The sequence below is a fragment of the Stylophora pistillata genome, chromosome 3 (assembly GCF_964205215.1).
Source record: "Stylophora pistillata chromosome 3, jaStyPist1.2, whole genome shotgun sequence".
Classification (NCBI taxonomy): domain Eukaryota; kingdom Metazoa; phylum Cnidaria; class Anthozoa; order Scleractinia; family Pocilloporidae; genus Stylophora; species Stylophora pistillata.
This window is the reverse complement of record NC_142521.1, coordinates 5,947,501-5,966,732: the sequence shown is the minus strand read 5'-3', so window position 1 is coordinate 5,966,732 and position 19,232 is coordinate 5,947,501. Positions and strand designations below refer to the sequence as shown.

The following is a 19,232-nucleotide window of genomic DNA, read 5'->3' as shown; positions in this document are numbered from 1 at the left end:
GATTATAAAGTGCAGGGAAGGCCTTAACCGATATTTTTATAGAGCTTCTAGCATAAATTTCAGCACATAAAGTAGCATTGAATATTTGTGTCGAATTAAGTTCAAAGCTGGAATCGGATCCTGTCCCATTACTAAATTTACTTCATTTTTCCACAATAAGAGGGAAGCCAGAAATTAAAACCATGCAAGAAGTACAATTTGATAAATAAGAATTTAATGCTGAAACTTCATATTCATTATGCAAGGAATATTTCATCATATTTTGCTGTTTTAGACTTTTTTTTTTCCTTTAAGTAGACGCATAGCTGCTTGAACTTGGGCTTTCTATATCGCACATCTGGAGTTATCTTTAGGAGACTGCCCTATTGCCATTGTTACTGTCGTTACGCAATTTTTTCATTTCCAATCATGAATAAGTCTACTTGTTTTTATTTTTGCCTGCTAGAGTGTAATGAATGTTGTTATGGTACTAGACAATAATCAAAAAAATATATTACGATATAGCAGTAGGTTCCCACAGATGCCAAAGGTTCAAATTGAAAAAAAAAAGCCGAGTTTATTTCGGGCGTTTCCTTCGGAAAGCCCGAGTAATTTATGAGGACTGTATTCATAGAATACATGATCTAAAAGTACATGATCATTTCTTTCTTAAAATGAATTTTTTCGTCGTAAACTATCTTTTATCTCAGGGATCTCATCAAAATAAACGCAAATCAAAATGACAAATCTAATTCGCTATGAAAAAATGTTCTGACATGTTTATGTTTAGGAAAATTTTCTAGATTATTACAGAGATGAGATTGCTTCGGTAAGAATATTTTTAGAAAGAGATCTTTGATTTATAAAATGATTGTTTGTGAATTTTTAAGAAACAGATAACGAGATTAATAATTATGCACTTAGCAGCTGCCATCCTGGGGATCGACCCTGGGGTCATACGGGGGAATAGACTTTTGTCGCCAATTTTGCATTGAAGTGCATTTGCACTTCCGAGACGAGACACATGGGAAAACACCCACTGGATTTTTACCATTGCCGCCATCTTGAGAATAAGAGGTCCTTACCATGGTGACTGGTTATTACCATTGATATCTTCAGATGTAAAAAAACTACTACTACTACTACTTTTTCCAGTTAGTCGCCGCCAAAAGCCACATAGGATGTTTTTAACTTTGAGCCCTCTATAGCCCTGTATAGTAAACACAAGCTGAAGTAAGTTTTTGTCTGTGGCAAATAACATTCTTTTGGAGCATTACATTGTTTGAGTTAGTAGAGCATACTTCTTTGTCCCCAGGGGAAGGGCACTGGTAGCTTTATGTTGAACAATGTTATTGTTGGTTAGGGGGTTTAGGAAATGCCTTTGCAAATGCCCAGGGGTTCCCCGGGGTCACCCTCTTCCCCCCCCCCCCGGGACGGCCGCTGGTAAGTGCATAATTACCATGATGACTAAAACAAAAATTTTTGTTATCAGTTGCATATAATTATAGCTCGTTGATCTCTTTGCCTTTGGAAAATGTTGTCAAATAATACCAAATATCTGGCCCGATTACAGTTGACTAATACATATTGGAAAACTTTATATCATTTATTCTCATCAAATTTGCAAAGATAACTTTTTGACAAGTATTAAAAGAAAAGTTAAGACTATTTTAATATACAAGACATTAACAACAAACATATGAAACATATGTGTGAACTGCGGTTATGAGACGTATATGAGAACGATCCTTCGCAGTAAAGCACTATTTGAGCAATAGTGAAAATCAGACCTGAAAAAAATTTCAGGCCTGTACGGGATTCGAACCACTGACCTCTGCGATACTAGTGCAGCGCTCTACCAATTGAGCTAACAAGCCAACTGGGAGCAGGCCATCAAATTAATTCGATATAAACCCGTAGATGATAGTGCTTTACTGCGAAGGATCGTTCTCATATACGTCTCATAACCGCAGTTCACACATATGTTTCATATGTTTGTTGTTGTTTGACTTATCATCTACGGGTTTATATCGAATTAATTTGATGGCCTGCTCCCAGTTGGCTTGTTAGCTCAATTGGTAGAGCGCTGCACTAGTATCGCAGAGGTCAGTGGTTCGAATCCCGTACAGGCCTGAAATTTTTTTCAGATCTGATTTTCACTATTGCTCAAATAGTGCTTTACTGCGAAGGATCGTTCTCATATACATACAAGACATTACATGATAATTTTTGCACTTATTAATAACTTCATCTACACTTTAACTAGGTTTTTTGTTTCCTTCTTGCTGAGATTCATTATTTTTCTTCTTCTCTTTCGGGTCTTCTTTTTCTTCATTTCTGGTTCTTTGAGGATAGTAGGAAGAAATTTTTGTTGTCAGTCATTTATAGGTTTTTGCTAATGGTCATGCAGGATTGGAATTTCCCATTTTGGAATGCTTTGAGCAAATTAGAAAACTGGAGAAATTCACCAGCCATGAAACTTAATGAATTTTGTTTGTTAAATCTTACCCTCAATTAATGTCTTCCTCTCCTCAATGTCATGTCTTTGCTCTCCCAAGTCCTTGTCATCTTTAAAGTTAAAGAGAAAGGCCTTGATTTTTTTTCATCTTGCACTTTGCAGTTAAATTTGTATTATGCATGAGTACATAAAAATATAACTTTATAAAGGTGATTTCTTGTTACTTTATTTAAAATTTGCTATCTTTAGAAGTACAGAAACAAATAGGTTTACAGCTTCATTTTTTCATTTTTCATTTTTTTAAAATTCTGTAAAGAGAATTCTCTACTTACCAGGAATAGTGGAATCAAGGGATTTATCAGAATCAAACTTGCCATAGAAAGACACCTGAAATCAACTAGAGTTTTGAAAGATAAGTAAAATTAATAAGATCGATTTTTAAAAAGAAAAAAAAAACTAAGGGACCAAATGATCTGTTTTGATTTTTCTCACCTCATCATTTTTTCCAAATATTTCATTTGCTTCATCTTTTTTCTGTGAAGTACAATAGACATAAACCATTTTTTTTTTAATTTAGCTGTTACTACATGGCCTTTTCAAGATCCTTTTTACATGTTACTTACCCTTGTTATCAGGCACAATTTTTCTGATTGGACGAGATTATCAGTGGGTAGTTTTGTATCAGAAAAAAAACCAGATTCAAGTTGATGTAATGTAAAATAGTCTTGGGAAGTCTCTTGACCCACCCAGTCATACACCTCTTGTAAATAAATTGATGAGAGAGAATGTAAGCATGTTGATGCTTAATCATTAAAGGCCATGCACTACAGTTGTATAGTGTGCAGGCATATTTATTTATCAGAGCAGGCTTATATATATATATATATATATAATTAAGCCTCCGAGGAAGACCGAGATGTTCGAAACTTCGAGCTAATACACCAACAAAGCTACATTGGAGTTGGCCTCTTGACCATCACTTTTCTGCTTATATATATATACATATATATATATATATATATATATATTGTGGGAGGAAAAAGACAAGTAAACTACAAGTTCATCCCTACAAGCCAGTTTCGTGGTCGCCCACTCATCAGGGGATTTTGTAGGGATGAATTTGTAGTTTACTTGTCTTTTTCCTCCCACAATATATACTTCGCTCTACTTCTATGTATTGAGCACTGTTCTACGAAAATCAAGTCACACTTTATATATATATATTTAACAATTATTCCACGAGTGCGCATTGGATATGAGATGATAGATAGCCAACGAGGCGCGTAGTGCCGAGGTGGCTATAATCGTCTCATATCCAACAAGCGCAAGTGAAATAATTGTTTTATTACAAACCTTAAATCAAATTATTAAATTTCATTAAATTGTTAGTTCCCTTTTAATTTTAAGCTGACACGTGCTAACCATATTTGTAGATTATGGTATATTGGCTGATATACCATAATGGCTAAGCCAATAAAAGGTCGTGAATTGCATTATCCAATGATCAAGTTTTTAATAAATATAATATATATCATGTCCAAATTGAGCACTCTATCTAGGATGAGTCATTGCTGCTGCAATTGCGCATGCTTGCTAGTTTACTCTAGTTTGAACACTCTGGCATGGCTTAGACGATACCACAAAGGTTGGGTCGCTTGGGGTGACCGTCTCGGTTCTCCCCCATCCTAGCATCAGCACTGCACTGATGAGGCCCAGAAGGCCCAAAAAGTACTTTCTGCAGTTAGTTATATATATATATATGCCATATGGTACTTTATACTTTAATCTATTTTATTTGTAATGAGTTATCATTCAACTGTTTCAGAACTCACCTGATATGTTCCTTTTGGTAAAAAATTTCTTGTTATCTCCCTGTCATCTTCATGGAGAACCTTAATCCGGAAACACTCCCCAGCAGGTTCTTGGGTGAGACATTTTTTTCTCATGGCTGTTACCTGATATCAAAGTATTGGTATTTATCAGGTCTTTGATATATTGTCAAAAGTCAATCACCCAAAGCATTCAGCATTATACAGCTTACCACAAATTAAATTTCTTATTCAAAGGTCTTCCTTAATTTGGTTGCAATTGTTCAAGACATTAAATTCCCCCTTTTTTTAATTTGGCAACATAAGTTATGACCACCACATGAAGAAAAAAAACCAAAAACACATGAAAACCAAGAGTAGGGAGGTTTTTCTGAACAATCATTGACCATGAAGTTAATTTGCATTCCTTTTTGCAGAAATTTGAACTGCAACAATTATACTAGCTACGCAACTCCCTTTCCACCATGGTTATGTTATGTTTTCACCAGTTATTGCAGCACATGAAACTCATAGAACATGATTTTGCACATCGGGGATTTATATTATTTGTTAGTACTTTGATGAAAGGTTCCAGAAACAATAATTATTTTGGTTTAATTTGTAGTTTAAAGAATTTACTTACTCTTTTGGCTTTCTCTAGTAACGAGGAGCCTTCTGCTCTTTCGATCCCTTGGATGCTTGTCCCCGACCTTTCTGCTACTTTACTTTTTAAATGAAATGTTTACAAATTTTGTTAACCTTTTATCAATAGTTGAATATCATGAGTTCAATCAGCTCTAAGAATGTTGTTGATCCAATTTGATACAAGAACAGTTCCAGATTTTTGTATAGGTAATCACATGACTTTGAGTGCAATTTGGAATAAATAAGCACGAGTAGATTTTTTCAAAGACTAACAAAATTGCATGAGTCCGTAGGGCGAGTGCAATTTGTGGTCTTTGAAAAAATTTACAAGTGCTTATTTATTCCAAATTACACGAGAAAATCATGTGATTATCTATTAATAATATACATGAAAAAATACGAGGTAGCTTCTCATAACTACGCAGAAGAAAAGCGTGCGCATCATGTGCAAAAATAATTTATTCAAACTCTGCAAGTGACATTGACCTTGACATTGACCTTGACATTGACCTTGACATTAACCAATGATTCTGACCAATCAGAATGTCTGGTTTGTTTCTTTCTTTGCACTGAATTAGCCCTCTTCTGCACTGAATTAACTCTCTTCTGCACTGAATTAACTGAAAACTGCATTCATCTTAACCAATCAGAACTGAGAAATTTTTTCATGTATATTATTATAGCTAAAATTAATTTTGTGGAAAAAATTCATTAATGAAGGAAATCTTTCTTATGGTTTTCTTTATGCCTTCTTGTGCATTTTATGCTATTGTTTTACAAAGAAATGTGATATTTGCTTTAGATTTAATTTTATCATGGTATGGCCCGACTCTATGCATAAAAGATGACGACATTTTTGTCTCGTTTGTATGATACATGAAAAGGCAGTATTTGTACATGAAATTTATCCTTTTCTCAATATTTTCCCTAATGTGACTAATCTCTGCATCCAAAACATTTATAACTAATTGAAAAAATAGATATTCTCCAATGGTTTACTCACAATCTCTTGTAGAAGTAGATGAGAAATGTTCACATAAGTGACAAATTGTATGTTCCATTTGATCATCACTTGCATCTTTCAGGGATTCTCCTAGGTGTAACAAAATGTCTGATGCTCATTGTAAAACTATAAGTTTAAAAACTGGGTAACCAGTTCAATATTAATTCAATAAGTAAAACCAAACACTGTTAACAGCTATTGGGACAATTTTAGGAGACATTTTTAAGGTAGCAATTTTTCAAATGTTACACTTTTCATTTTTAAGTTATATCAATCTCCTCAAACACCAATTCACTCCACAGAGTAGATCAGTATGAGCCATTTTTTGCAATGACACACATCAGGAAGGAAAAAATATAGATTGAGACTCTACAACAGCCTTAATTCAGAAATACATTAATTTTTTTATTAACTTCTTAACTCCCAGTATTAGCATGTAAATTCTTAAACTTAAGTGGCAAATTCCTGTAACTGATTTACAAAGAAATGTGTATCAGCTGGAGGAGAGATTTAACAGTCAGATCTAGGGAGTTAAAGGGTTAAGAGGGTTTGATAATTGTCATTGATTGGCAAAATTTTTCAACTTACCTGAAAAGCAAACATTTAGACTGGGGTTATTTTCTTTTGGAATAAGGATCATCAACTCACTAAATGGACCTCTTCTTCCAAATGTGGTCCTTACTGCAGATGGAAAATAGTCAAGTATTTTAATGACTTTGAATGTTATGTTTTGATTTGGGGAAGCTATGTGTTTAAAATTTTGTTCGTGTTCTGTTGAAAGGAGAATTGCTCTTTATTCTTAATTTTGTTATTAGATAGACAGGTTCTAGACATCAACATTATGAACATTGGTTTTACCCACAAAATTAATGTTAATTGTGTAGTTGTAAACCTATTAAATTCTATTAAACCTAATTCTCGCAGCATATGCATGATATTACTATAATTAGATTAGGTATTGGTATATATTTTAATCAACAATATTACTACCTTGCCTTCCTTGGCATTTAGTATTCAGGCTATTTAAAGTTTTTGGGGGGGAGGAAAGGTGGGGCATGTTACTTTAAAATTCCACAATAAGATTTTAATCATTCACACCTACCACCTCTATTCATTCACAGCTTCATTGTTACAATGTAAAGATCCATAACTTGACATTAGATAGTTGTACTGGGGAAAAAAAGAAGAAAAAAACAAGTGGGAGTATGTCTTTCTAATGACAGAAAGACATACTCCCACTACAACTAACCCTATTTGAGAAATTTTGGCTGAAATAATTTTTTATTATAGCAATACCAAACATCTCAGTGAGTCAACCAGACTCATTCTCAGCGAGCCAACTAGACTTATTCTCAGCGAGCCAACCAGAATTATTCTCAGGGAGCCAACCAGAATTATTCTCAGCGAGCCAACCAGACTTATTCTCAGCGAGCCAACCAGACTTATTCTCAGCGAGCCAACCAGAATTATTCTCAGCGAGCCAACCAGAATTATTCTCAGCGAGCCAACCAGACTTATTCTCAGCGAGCCAACCAGAATTATTCTCAGCGAGCCAACCAGACTTATTCTCAGCGAGCCAACCAGACTTATTCCCAGCGAGCCAACCAGAATTATTCTCAGCGAGCCAACCAGACTTGTTCTCAGCGAGCCAACCAGACTTATTCTCAGCGAGCCAACCAGAATTATTCTCAGCGAGTCAACCAGACTTCTTCTCAATGAGCCAGACTTACAAAGTCCAGTATCCTCAGCAAGTCAAAGCCCAGTATCCTCAGCGAGTCAAAGACCAGTATCCTCAGCAAGTCAAAGTCCAGTATCCTCAGCGAGTCAAAGACCAGTATCCTCAGCGAGTCAAAGCCCAGTATCCTCAGCCAGTCAAAGACCAGTATCCTCAGCGAGTCAAAGTCCAGTATCCTCAGCGAGTCAAAGACCAGTATCCTCAGCCAGTCAAAGACCAGTAACCTCAGCGAGTCAAAGACCAGTATCCTCAGCGAGTCAAAGACCAGTATCCTCAGCGAGTCAAAGACCAGTATCCTCAGCGAGTCAAAGACCAGTATCCTCAGCGAGTCAAAGACCAGTATCCTCAGCGAGTCAAAGACCAGTATCCTCAGCGAGTCAAAGACCAGTATCCTCAGTGAGTCAAAGACCAGTATCCTCAGCAAGTCTAAGAGCAATATCCTAAACAAGCTCAAAAGAAAGCATTTAATTTGGGGCCAGTCAAGGTATATAGATCCTCTACAAGTGATAGCTTTAGATTTGCAGCAAATTTAATTCCAATAAACACTGAGTCTTAGTATTATAAGCAAGTTGAACTATAGATACAAAATAGGGGACAATCATACAAACCTTTGAAATAAAGCTCCAGGGGAATTGTCCAAATTTCTGCAAAAGAACAAATATGTTAGCCAAGTCACTGGTACCACTAAATAAGGAAAAAATCTATATGAGAGTGAAAAGGAACCATCGAGTGCTGTATAATTTTTTAAATATCACCCTGAACTTTAACCAAGTGGAAACTATTTCAAGAAGTTGATTCTGTTTGCTTTACTTGCCTTTCATAAAAAAATAGCTGTTGATAATTGGTGCATAAATACTCCTTTTCTGAATTTTAACCTTGATTTCAATGTTTCCGATCAGCGGAGAGAGTGATCTCAGGATATACAATGCTCTTCCTATTTTAAAATTTATAAATGAACTCTTAACATATTTCCAAGGTTGTGATAATTCCACTATCTATTATTGACTTGGCAATTACCTGGTTTTTGAAAGTAGTACATTTTTTACTAAGCCAAGTCATCTCCTAACTCTCCTAGGCTGGTGTGTTAAATTGAAAATCCTCTCCCACAAGCCTAATATTCAAGCTCTTTTCCTTTATAACTTGGTTATGCAATATGGTTAAATTACTACAGATTGCTAAAATTTCTGTGCCTTTTCTCCTGAGCGAATAAATACGAAATGGAAAGTACAGAAACATATCTGCCTTCTGAGCTGTTTCAATTCTTCATAATGCATGAGATAAATGAATGAAAATCCATCAAAATCATAACCTCCACGCATCATGGCTAATGTGGCATTACATTTCTATTTTTCTTTCCTTTTACTTCATCTGGTAATTTGTCTTTCAAATGGCTCTAACCAAATGATAAAGTTCAGTGGTTGAGATTCTGAACTTGCATCCATTGTTTGGACCTCACAATGAATTGCAATAATTTATATACAATATTTGGCAAATGAAAAGGTCAACTTTTGTTTTCACCGTCGAACAGCATACGTAGAACACTGTACTTAATTCTGACCTTGAAAAAAATTAAGGGGCCACCCTTACACTCGTTTTTCAAGTGAATAACCTTTTCACAGGGACAAAACATTGAGCCCTACTGACTAAGATTTACCTAATATTATGGAAACAACAAGAAAAGGCCTTGAACCAGTTAGAAGCTTTCTTTTTAAATTGTTTATTGAATAAGAAATGTGGAGACAAATAATACCGCAAACAATGCATAATGATAGTTGCTTGGTCACGCCAGTTACTTATTAAAATTAGTTTTAATTTTTAATCCAGAAAAAGGTAATCTTCGGAACGAACCAACATGACAGAGTTAAAAATCGATCTTTTGATGTACTTAGTTAAAGTAGTTGATTAGCTTCTTCGCGTCCTAGAAAAATTCGGCGTTTTAACTGTGCCAGACTCCAAATCAAAGTAAATTAAGAACGTATCTTCGTTTGCAAGCGAACTCAGTTCAAGGTCAGATCATGGGTCATCTTTACTTTCGGAACGTAGTGACACAGATTTCACAGGGAACCTTATAAAGAAAAATTTCCCAAATCCTTAGAGGAGCTGCGTTCGTTTTTGGATCCATCTCAAACCTCCAGTAAACAAGCCTGATTGTAAATAGTTATTGAATAATGAAACGCTGGGACCAAATTTATGCAAACACGGAATTGTTTCGCGTAATTCCGCTCAAAACCCCTTTGGCTATTGGACAGGAGGGTAATCAAAACCTTTGCTTAGCATTTATGATACTGCAATAAGAATACGTGGCACTAGCTTACTTGTAACATAAGTTGAACCGTGAACTTATAAAATTCAGCTGAATTTAGTCACGTACTTACCCGACTCTCGACTCTTGCATTGTAAACAACGTAGCAACCGGTATCATTTCAAAAGCATAGATGTGTCATCATGTAACAGAAATGGATTGTTTATGCGATGTATTCCACTACATTCCCGTTAGGCAACTTCTAAAACGACTGCCATTCTCGACACACGCCTACCATGGTGGCTGTAGCTGCTGGTTTCCTCTCTAAGCCATAACCAAGTCTAAGCTGTCACATCAAGTTAGAACACGCTGTGCTTGTTAAAAATTACAAAAACATCGAAGGGAGAAAAAGATAAGGCTGAAGGCGTGCACGAAGCCGGTAAATCTAAGATGTAAAATTACGACCTTGATGGCAAAGTAAACATTTGAATGACATTGCGGTTGATTCGTTTTAAGACAGTTAACCTCAAGGACCTTTGCCGGCGTGGGATAGTTCAATCCCGAGCCTAGGGGCATCTTGGCGTTTGTCAGCGGTATCACCTCAGGGAGAATGGGTAACCATAAGCGCCCACCCTGAAAGCCCAAAAATTAAGGTTACCTCCTACCTTCGCGGATGTCCTTCGGGAGAAAATTCGTACGCGCGCTAGTTGGAAGAAAACCCTAACAAACTAGACATCAAAACAAAGGTTAATAAATGCAATTTACGATAAAAATATAATTTCGGCGATTTTTTCATTTAGGAAGTGTCAGGAGCCGGAAAGGCGTGAAACGACCGAGTGTTTTTCTATCGAATTTATCGGGTATCGGATCCTGCGGCACGAGAAAAATGGCTGCCTAGTCTCATTCACAAGGCATCAATCAACAAAGGTGTGTCAGGCTTTTCCGATATTCTGATTGGTTGTCTGGATATTCGCATCTAAAGTTAGAGTAGCGAAAAATATGCGAAGCGTTTTGCGTAAATGGATACCACGTAAAAAATATTTAAAAGATCAAAATTTCCTGACACACTTTTGTTAGTCATCATCCCGGGAATGTTTTGGCGAAATTTCACGAAAATCGGTCAAATCTACATACCCTATAAATTCGTTCAAAGTGGATGTATTCCTCTCAAAATCAAATGCGAGATTTTAGCTCCCAAAGGTTTGTAAACAACTTGCGCCACACCAGGAAATTATCTCGCCTCCTGAAACCGCAAACCAATGAGAAAGACGAGACCTGACGTCAATGACAATGGATCAAGATTTTCCCGGGAAAAGTATCGTGTAGCAGTCTTTTTTTTTTTTATTTTTTTTATCTCGCCCTGTTGATCGTTTAGTAATCGACAAAGTCGGCGAAGAGAAAACCCGCGGCAGAAAGGGTAAATCTGTCGCATTCTTCTTTTTCTCCATCAGTTTCGTCAGATTCCAACGAAGAATGTTGTTTACAACCTTCTGTGGTGTTGACTTTAATTTTTCAGCTCTTTGCCCCAAGGATAATCGAATGCTGTCGATCTTCAGTGGATGCCGAGCTTGTCGACGGCTCCTGGCCAAACCAAGAACCTTTGTCGCTTTGTTTTGTTTTGTTTTGCTTTTTTGACAAAATGCTGCCATTTCTCTCTTCTTTGGACCTTTTTTTTCTTTTTCTTTACCCAAGGACTCTTCTCTAATTTTGAGTTTTGTGTTATATCCACGAGAAAAGACTTTCTACGAGCAGATTACTTCCACGTGTGAAATTTGTTAAGGGCGCGATGTAATATTCCTCCGAATATTCGACTATTCCCCTAGGGGGTTCGCCCATTTACGAGATTATGACACCTTCCTGATTTATTAACTTTTATTCGAAAATACGTTTTTTAAATAAGTCGGACGCTTTTTGAGATTTTTAATTTTTTTTCTTTGGCAAACGCTAGTTAAAAAGTGTAACTTCAATCTAGTAAAAAAAAAAATCAGCCTCTGAAGGTAGGAAGTAACCTTAAATAAGCGCGCTTAATAATGAATAATAATAATAATAATAATAATAATAATAATAACAAGAATAATAATGGTCTCTATTGATTCAAAACAGAAAAATACAGTCCTAATGTTACAAGCAATTTGAGTTAAAAGAGTTAAAAGGTTAATAATTCCACAAAATTAAATTTACCACCTGATTACAGTTAGAAATTGTCATATAGGTTATGTCTAAAAATTAAACGACCAACGAATGTATATTTAAAAAGTTTACTTTTGATGCTTGTTCTGGTGCCAGACCTAGTCCGTAAATTGTAGCTGCAGGCCTTTACAAGCGAATAAAAAGCGACAGGGGTGATTGGCGGCCTTAGAAACCTTTTTAAAAATACTACTGCTTCTGTAAAATTGATCGTAAATTGTGATTTCTTGTAATAAAATTTCTTTTCCAACAACGATCGAAAAAAACATTGTACTGGGGTGAGGTCGGAGTCTGATGCTCCATATGAGCATACGTGAAATCGGGGAAGTACTAAGGAAGCGAAAAGAAAGTCTATTTCTACCTGCTTATACCCCTCTTTACGTAGAGAGCTAAGGACATAGAGGCATTTAAGGTGGTATGATACCTTAAAAAAGGCAAAAATTTCGAAGTTTTACCTAAAAATTTTTATTGCTGGAAAAGGTCCGTATTTCACTTGGTATTAACGCCACAGTTTAATTTTTCATGAAAATGTTATTTGTTGTCCAGTATTTACTCATTTTTGAGACCAGGTCTTTGGTTGCCAGGGGCAACAGGTTTGTTTTTATCTTGTTTACAGTGAAGAAACAATCCCCCAATAGTTGTTTTCGCCCGGAAAACGATCGTTGCGTGACAAGGGACTCTCTGTTACCCCGTACATAACAACGATTAGCCCATCGTAGTTGATGAGCCTGCGAAACACGAAAAATTGTCGTTGCGAAATTCACAACAATACTAGTGGCGTGGCGTTTTGAGTTTTTTATCCTGTTTCTCGTTCTTTTTTCACGTTAACAACCATGCCTCCGAAGCATCGTGCAATAAGGCGTCCTAAAAGGAAGTTTTCGGGAAATCAATTCACGAAACCTTCGAAAGAAAATGCCAAGAGGACGAAAGAAGCGAAAGAAGAAGCACATGGTTCGAACACCCTCGGTCAACATACTAAGAAGTCTGTGTCTTCGGAAAAGCTTTTGCTTAAGTCCGATGCCATGGAATCAAAACCTGGCAAAGTTGAAGAACCTTACGAAGTGGAGGCAACATTAACGGGCTTCAGGTTTGTCGACATGGAGCTACTCGGCATGGCATTTTCTGCCATGAGGTGTGCTGATTGTGGAGAATTCAGCATCGTGCTTTCGGAAAACCACTTAGAAAGTAAGGGATGTGCTTCGAGTCTTCGAGTCTTTTGCGAGAGTTGTGGCTGGAAACATGAGTTTTGGACATCTAAAAATGACAGCAATTGAAACATCAGAATTTAGAAGTACCGAGTTCTAAACAAGAGAAGGCAATAGAATAAATCGTTGGATTGTGGTTTCAGCCAGATACTCAATATGTAATCAGAGGGTGCAGATCGTATTTTTAGACGGTCTGTTGCAACTCACAAGCTTCGTTATACTGACTTGTATTCAGATGGTGACAGCAAAAGTTACAATAGAGTCAAGGATGTTTACTCTGCAGATGGAATACAAATTGCTAAGAAAGAATGTATAGGACATGTGCAAAAACGAGTTGGCACAGCACTCAGAAAACTAAAGAAAGAAACTCCTGCTCTCGGTGGGAAAGGAAAACTCACTGATGCCATGATTGACAAACTTCAGAACTACTATGGAATTGCTATTCGTTCTAATGTTGGAGACTTGAATGGAATGAGAAAGGCAATACATGCAAGTTTCTTCCATTGTGCCTCAAGTGAACGGCGTGATCTTCACACCCACTGTCCAACTGGACCCTCGAGCTGGTGTGGTTTCAAGCGAGACAGAAACAGTTTTAAACATTCTCCTGGTTTGCCTGATGCTGTGATTGCAAAAGTCAAACCTGTATACCAAAGATTAAGTGAAGATTCTTTGTTAGAAAAATGCCTCCATGGAAAAACCCAAAACCAGAATGAAGCTGTAACTGGAGTGGTGTGGGAGCGCATTCCCAAGGAAGTTTTCGTGGGAGCTGACTTGCTGGAATTTGGCTTGTTTGATGCCATAAGCCACTTCAATATTGGAGCAAGGACTGTTCTACTGCTTCTAAAAGCACTCAAAATTTCCCCAGGAAAATACACAGAAGAGGGGTGTAGGCACCTTGACATGGATCGAATTCGTGGTGCTGAGTACAAACACAGCGAGGAAAGGAAAAAGAGGAGAAAGGTCCGAAGGGGACAAAGAAAGAAGAAAGAAGACAAGAACCAACAAGCAGAGGGTGTTACTTATGCTGCTGGAGCATTTTAAGACACTTCCTTTGCTCAGAGATTGAACAGAGGGTTTTCAAACCCAAATACAACTTTTAAATGCATTTTTCCATCAAACTGCATTTTGATAGAACTCCGAGTAGCTCAACATGTTCAGTTCAAAAACTATTTAAGATAATTTCATGAAATTTTCCACAGAAAATCTTGAATGGTGTTTCTGTGCAGTAAACCTAAAACAAAGTACAAAGGTAAATTGATGATTCAATGGCAGGCAAATTTTTTTCCAGAAGGGGCCCATTATTTGTTTATGTGAAAGTTTTTCATTATTTGACATGGTTATAATCATGTTGTATAAAATGCTTTAGGTTCATTGCACAGATCCATCTATGCATAAGACATCCTGAAAATTTCAGAGCCATGGGATTTTTTGTTATAGAGTTATTGTTGTTGGCGTGATGCCTGTAAAATGAGGGTTTGGTGGGCGTGGTCCTGTTGCTATAGTAACAGATGGTGTCAACAACAGTGCCAAACAATTTCTCTCAGTGAGTGTTATCACTGGAGGGACTAATAAAAATGTTTCAAATAATGTAAAAAATTTCCCTTTTTGAAGGTATCATACCACCTTAACATGTGTATTGAACCTACAGTCACTCTGAAAGGTGACACCTAGAATGCTCACATAAGTACAACTAGGGATCCCTAATACAGGAGGGTACAATTCATGATTGCCTTTCTAGGACTGTAAGCTCCTTACATTTGCTAGGGTTACAGAACATTCCATTCTTTTCTATCCACTCTAAGAAATGTTTGACCAATGTCTCAGACATGTCTTTAACTTTGTAAACAGGAGCAATGACATTTGAAACAGCAGCATACTAGAATAACACTGGCAGGGTATCTAAATAGATCTCTAGATCATTTATAAAAATATGGAATAGATAGGGTCCGCTTACGCTACCTTGAGTAGTACCTTGATTCAATAATTTCCAATCAAAAGAAATATTATTGTAGCAAATTCTTGCTTTGGTTTCTACCTTTCAAAACACACGGGTATAGTTTAATTATATATGGATTTAATTGGAGATTTCTCAACTTTCTTGCGAGCAAGAATCAGAATACGGCAATTGAATTTTTTTTATTGGTTGATTGAAAAAGTGATGGACTCAACACAGAAAGTGTGTTATTCTGAAGGGATCGATCGATGTTTTAACAGTTTTTTTTTGCCCTAATTAAAGTTTTCCATTGTAAACTCCCAAACTGCCACTCGATACGTGGAAAACACCCAACCAAAGCCACTGCATAAAGCAATGACGGGAAGATGTTTTTCATGAAACGATGGATTGCTGTTGTTCCTGCCAAAGACGTACAAGTAGATATAAGTCATTTCATTAACTTGTTTGGAATAAAAAGTACAAAAGAAGAAATTGTAGAGCCGGTGCAAACGAGCGGATATGTAAATGTAGAAAAGTAAGATGTCAGAATAGCATGAAATAACAAATTTAAAAAAGAAAAAGTTTGTGATCAGCATCAAAGGAGAAATCGAGATGTTCTTCTTGATATGTAAAGAAAATCGCGAAAAAAGGTTGTATGTTTGAAAACACAGAAATGAGGTGCGTCGCCATTCAAAGCCTTTCTCAGGCCACACTTTCACCATCTGCTTACACTTAAAAGTAAACCGTTCTGAAAATCCATCACACCCACGTCTAGGGTAATCCGAGAAGAAACTTCAGATGTTAATACAGAGGGTTTCCTTTCATATTTATATATGAATCTTAAGCTGGCCTGTACTTCTGTGATGCACTTCACCCAAACATTAGTAAGATGTCATGGCCTCCGAAACCTACCGAGTTATGTGATAGTGCAGTCAAACTTTCAGAAGAACTAGATGCGTTTCTATACCCTAAACTGGCAACACACACACATCTCAGCGGAATATTCTGATCGCGTCAGGCGCCTTGTTACCTCTTTTGGCCAGGACATTATTTAAGGAGTTACGGCAGGAGTACAAAAACCGCCCAAGCAAATACTGTTACCGTATGCCGAACAATGTTCAACTTATCCAGATGCCACACCGACTGGGGCATGAGATCGCTCTTTTGCCTGAAACTATCAAGCCATATATCAAAGCAACACTCCCGTGGGGTATTATAGATAGATTGGAGGAGACCCTTTCTGGTGCGGGAACCAAAAAGCCAATGGCTAGAATGGATTTAACATTTCTGTCCTTAATGAGGTTCAACTGTCTCACTGGCTGTCAACAGATATCTCCCGAGTATCGATGTGCCTGCTACTGACATGGCTACCGTTCACAAGGTTCTAGTGCAGTCTCTCAAGGTAAAGAACACGCTCAACTTAAAGAGCATCGGCTTCGTCAATGACTTAACACTGTATGCAAAGGCAAGCGAGGGACAATGGAAACAAAGCGCAAAATTGAAAGATATGGTAATGAAAATGGAAGTATTCCACACAGCATGCACCATGTTGTCCAACACTGGCAAACGCTTCCAGGATGCTGGCTTGCGGGAACTGTGTGTAGAGTGTGATGTGATAGCAGAAGGTTCTATTGCAGAAGTTCTAAAGGGACTTACTCGTGTATGAAGCCCGATACTGATAAATCCCTTGATTCCACTATTCCTGGTAAGTGGAAAATTTTCTTTACGGAATTTTAAAAAAATCAAAAATGAAAAAATGAAGCTGTAAACCTATTTGTTTCTGTACTTCTAAAGATAGCAAACTTTAAATAAAGTAACAAGAAATCACCTTTATAAAGTTATGTTTTTATAGACTCATGCATAATACAAATTTAACTGCCAACTGCAAGAAGAAAAAAAATCAAGGCCTTTCTCTTTAACTTTAAAGATGACAAGGACATAGGAGAGCAAAGACATGACAATGAGGAGAGGAAGACTTTAAGTGAGGGTAAGACTTAACAAACAAAATTCATTAAGTTTCATGGCTGATGAATTTCTCCAGTTTTCTAATTTGCTCAAAGCATTCCAAAATGGGAAATTCAGGCCAATCCCGCATGACCAAAAACCTATAAACAACTGACGACAACAATTTCTTCTTACTATCCTCACAGAACCAGAAAGGAAGAAAAAGAAGAGCCGAAAGAGAAGAAAGAAGAAAAATAATGAATCTCAGCAAGAAGGAAACGAAAAACCTAGTTAAAGTGTAGATGAAGTTATTAATAAGTGCAAAGATTATCATGCAATGTCTTGTATATTGAAATAGCCTTAACTTTTCTTTTAATACCTGTCAAAAAGTTATCTTTGCAAATGTGATGAGAATAAATGATATAAAGTTTTCCAATATGTATTAGTCGACTGTAATCGGGCCAGATGGTATTATTTGACAACATTTTCCAGAGGCAAAGAGATCAACGAGCTATAATTATATGCAACTGATAAAAAAATTTTTTGTTTTAGTCATCATGGTCATTATGCACTTATCAGCGGCCGTCCCAGGGGGGGAGAGGGTGACCCCGGGGAACCCTTGGGCATTTTCAAAGGAATTTCCTAAACCCCCTAACCAACAATAACATTGTTCAACATAAAGCTACCAATGCCCTTCCCCTGGGGACAAAGAAGTATGCTCTACTAACTCAAACAATGTAATGCTCCGAAAGAATGTTATTTGCCACAAACTAAAACTTACTTCAGCTTGTGGTTACTATACAGGGCTATACAGGGCTCAAAGTTAAAAACATCCTATGTGGCTTTTTTCCGGCAACTAACTGGAAAAAGTAGTAGTAGTAGTCTTTTTACATCTGTAGGTATCAATGGTAATAGCCAGTCATCATGGTAAGGATCTTTTATTCTCAAGATGGCGGCAATGGTAAAAATCCAGTGGGTGTTTTCCCATGTGTCTCGTCTCGGAAGTGCAAATGCACTTCAATGCAAAATTGGCGACAAAAGTCTATTCCCCCGTATGACCCCAGGGTCGATCCCCAGGATGGCAGCTGCTAAGTGCATAATTATTAATCTCGTTATCTGTTTCTTAAAAATTCACAAACAATCATTTTATAAATCAAAGATCTCTTTCTAAAAATATTCTTACCGAAGCAATCTCATCTCTGTAATAATCTAGAAAATTTTCCTAAACATAAACATGTCAGAACATTTTTTCATAGCGAATTAGATTTGTCATTTTGATTTGCGTTTATTTTGATGAGATCCCTGAGATAAAAGATAGTTTACGACGAAAAAATTCATTTTAAGAAAGAAATGATCATGTACTTTTAGATCATGTATTCTATGAATACAGTCCTCATAAATTACTCGGGCTTTCCGAAGGAAACGCCCGAAATAAACTCGGCTTTTTTTTTTCAATTTGAACCTTTGGCATCTGTGGGAACCTACTGCTATATCGTAATATATTTTTTTGATTATTGTCTAGTACCATAACAACATTCATTACACTCTAGCAGGCAAAAATAAAAACAAGTAGACTTATTCATGATTGGAAATGAAAAAATTGCGTAACGACAGTAACAATGGCAATAGGGCAGTCTCCTAAAGATAACTCCAGATGTGCGATATAGAAAGCCCAAGTTCAAGCAGCTATGCGTCTACTTAAAGGGAAAAAAAAAGTCTAAAACAGCAAAATATCATGAAATATCCTTGCATAATGAATATGAAGTTTCAGCATTAAATTCTTATTTATCAAAATGTACTTCTTGCATGGTTTTAATTTCTGGCTTCCCTCTTATTGTGGAAAAAATGAAGTAAATTTAGTAATGGGACAGGATCCGATTCCAGCTTTGAACTTAATTCGACACAAATATTCAATGCTACTTTATGTGCTGAAATTTATGCTAGAAGCTCTATAAAAATATCGGTTAAGGCCTTCCCTGCACTTTATAATCCCAAGAAAAAGAAAATAGAGATTACCTTAACATATTGCAGCAAAATCCCAGCTTATCTTGAACCTAAAACTTTACCCTGGAAAAAAAAAAAACTATACTTCT

At 36.7% G+C, this 19,232-nt stretch overlaps 2 protein-coding genes and 1 long non-coding RNA gene across 5 annotated transcripts; 2 read left to right on the top strand and 1 right to left on the bottom strand.

Moving 5' to 3' along the window:
- Positions 1–224: 224 nt before the first annotated feature.
- Positions 225–10,411, bottom strand: LOC148734283 (uncharacterized). 3 transcript variants are annotated; one of them, XM_088754625.1, is made up of 10 exons: positions 10,004–10,410; positions 8,237–8,272; positions 6,996–7,063; positions 6,482–6,574; positions 4,889–4,965; positions 4,270–4,392; positions 2,930–2,971; positions 2,770–2,824; positions 2,488–2,547; positions 225–1,189 (listed from the first exon to the last, which is right to left on the bottom strand). In XM_088754625.1, the coding sequence occupies exons 3-10, from the start codon at positions 7,006–7,008 to the stop codon at positions 1,182–1,184; spliced, it is 471 nt and encodes a 156-aa protein (XP_088610751.1). In that variant the 5' UTR covers positions 7,009–7,063; positions 8,237–8,272; positions 10,004–10,410; the 3' UTR covers positions 225–1,181. The 3 variants fall into 3 exon arrangements, with proteins under 3 accessions (XP_088610751.1, XP_088610750.1, XP_088610749.1); XM_088754624.1 differs by lacking the exon at positions 225–1,189 and adding an exon at positions 2,225–2,322 and having other exon boundaries at positions 6,992–7,063; positions 10,004–10,411; XM_088754623.1 differs by lacking the exon at positions 225–1,189 and adding an exon at positions 2,225–2,322 and having other exon boundaries at positions 10,004–10,411.
- Positions 10,412–12,467: 2,056 nt separating this feature from the next.
- LOC148734282 (uncharacterized) lies at positions 12,468–14,893 on the top strand. The gene has a single exon (XM_088754620.1). The coding sequence runs from the start codon at positions 13,668–13,670 to the stop codon at positions 14,301–14,303; it is 636 nt and encodes a 211-aa protein (XP_088610746.1). The 5' UTR covers positions 12,468–13,667; the 3' UTR covers positions 14,304–14,893.
- Positions 14,894–16,286: 1,393 nt separating this feature from the next.
- Positions 16,287–17,579, top strand: LOC148734281 (uncharacterized). The gene is made up of 3 exons (XR_015999097.1): positions 16,287–16,900; positions 17,123–17,182; positions 17,346–17,579. It is a non-coding gene; the product is annotated as an uncharacterized LOC148734281 (long non-coding RNA).
- The last annotated feature ends 1,653 nt before the right edge of the window (positions 17,580–19,232 follow it).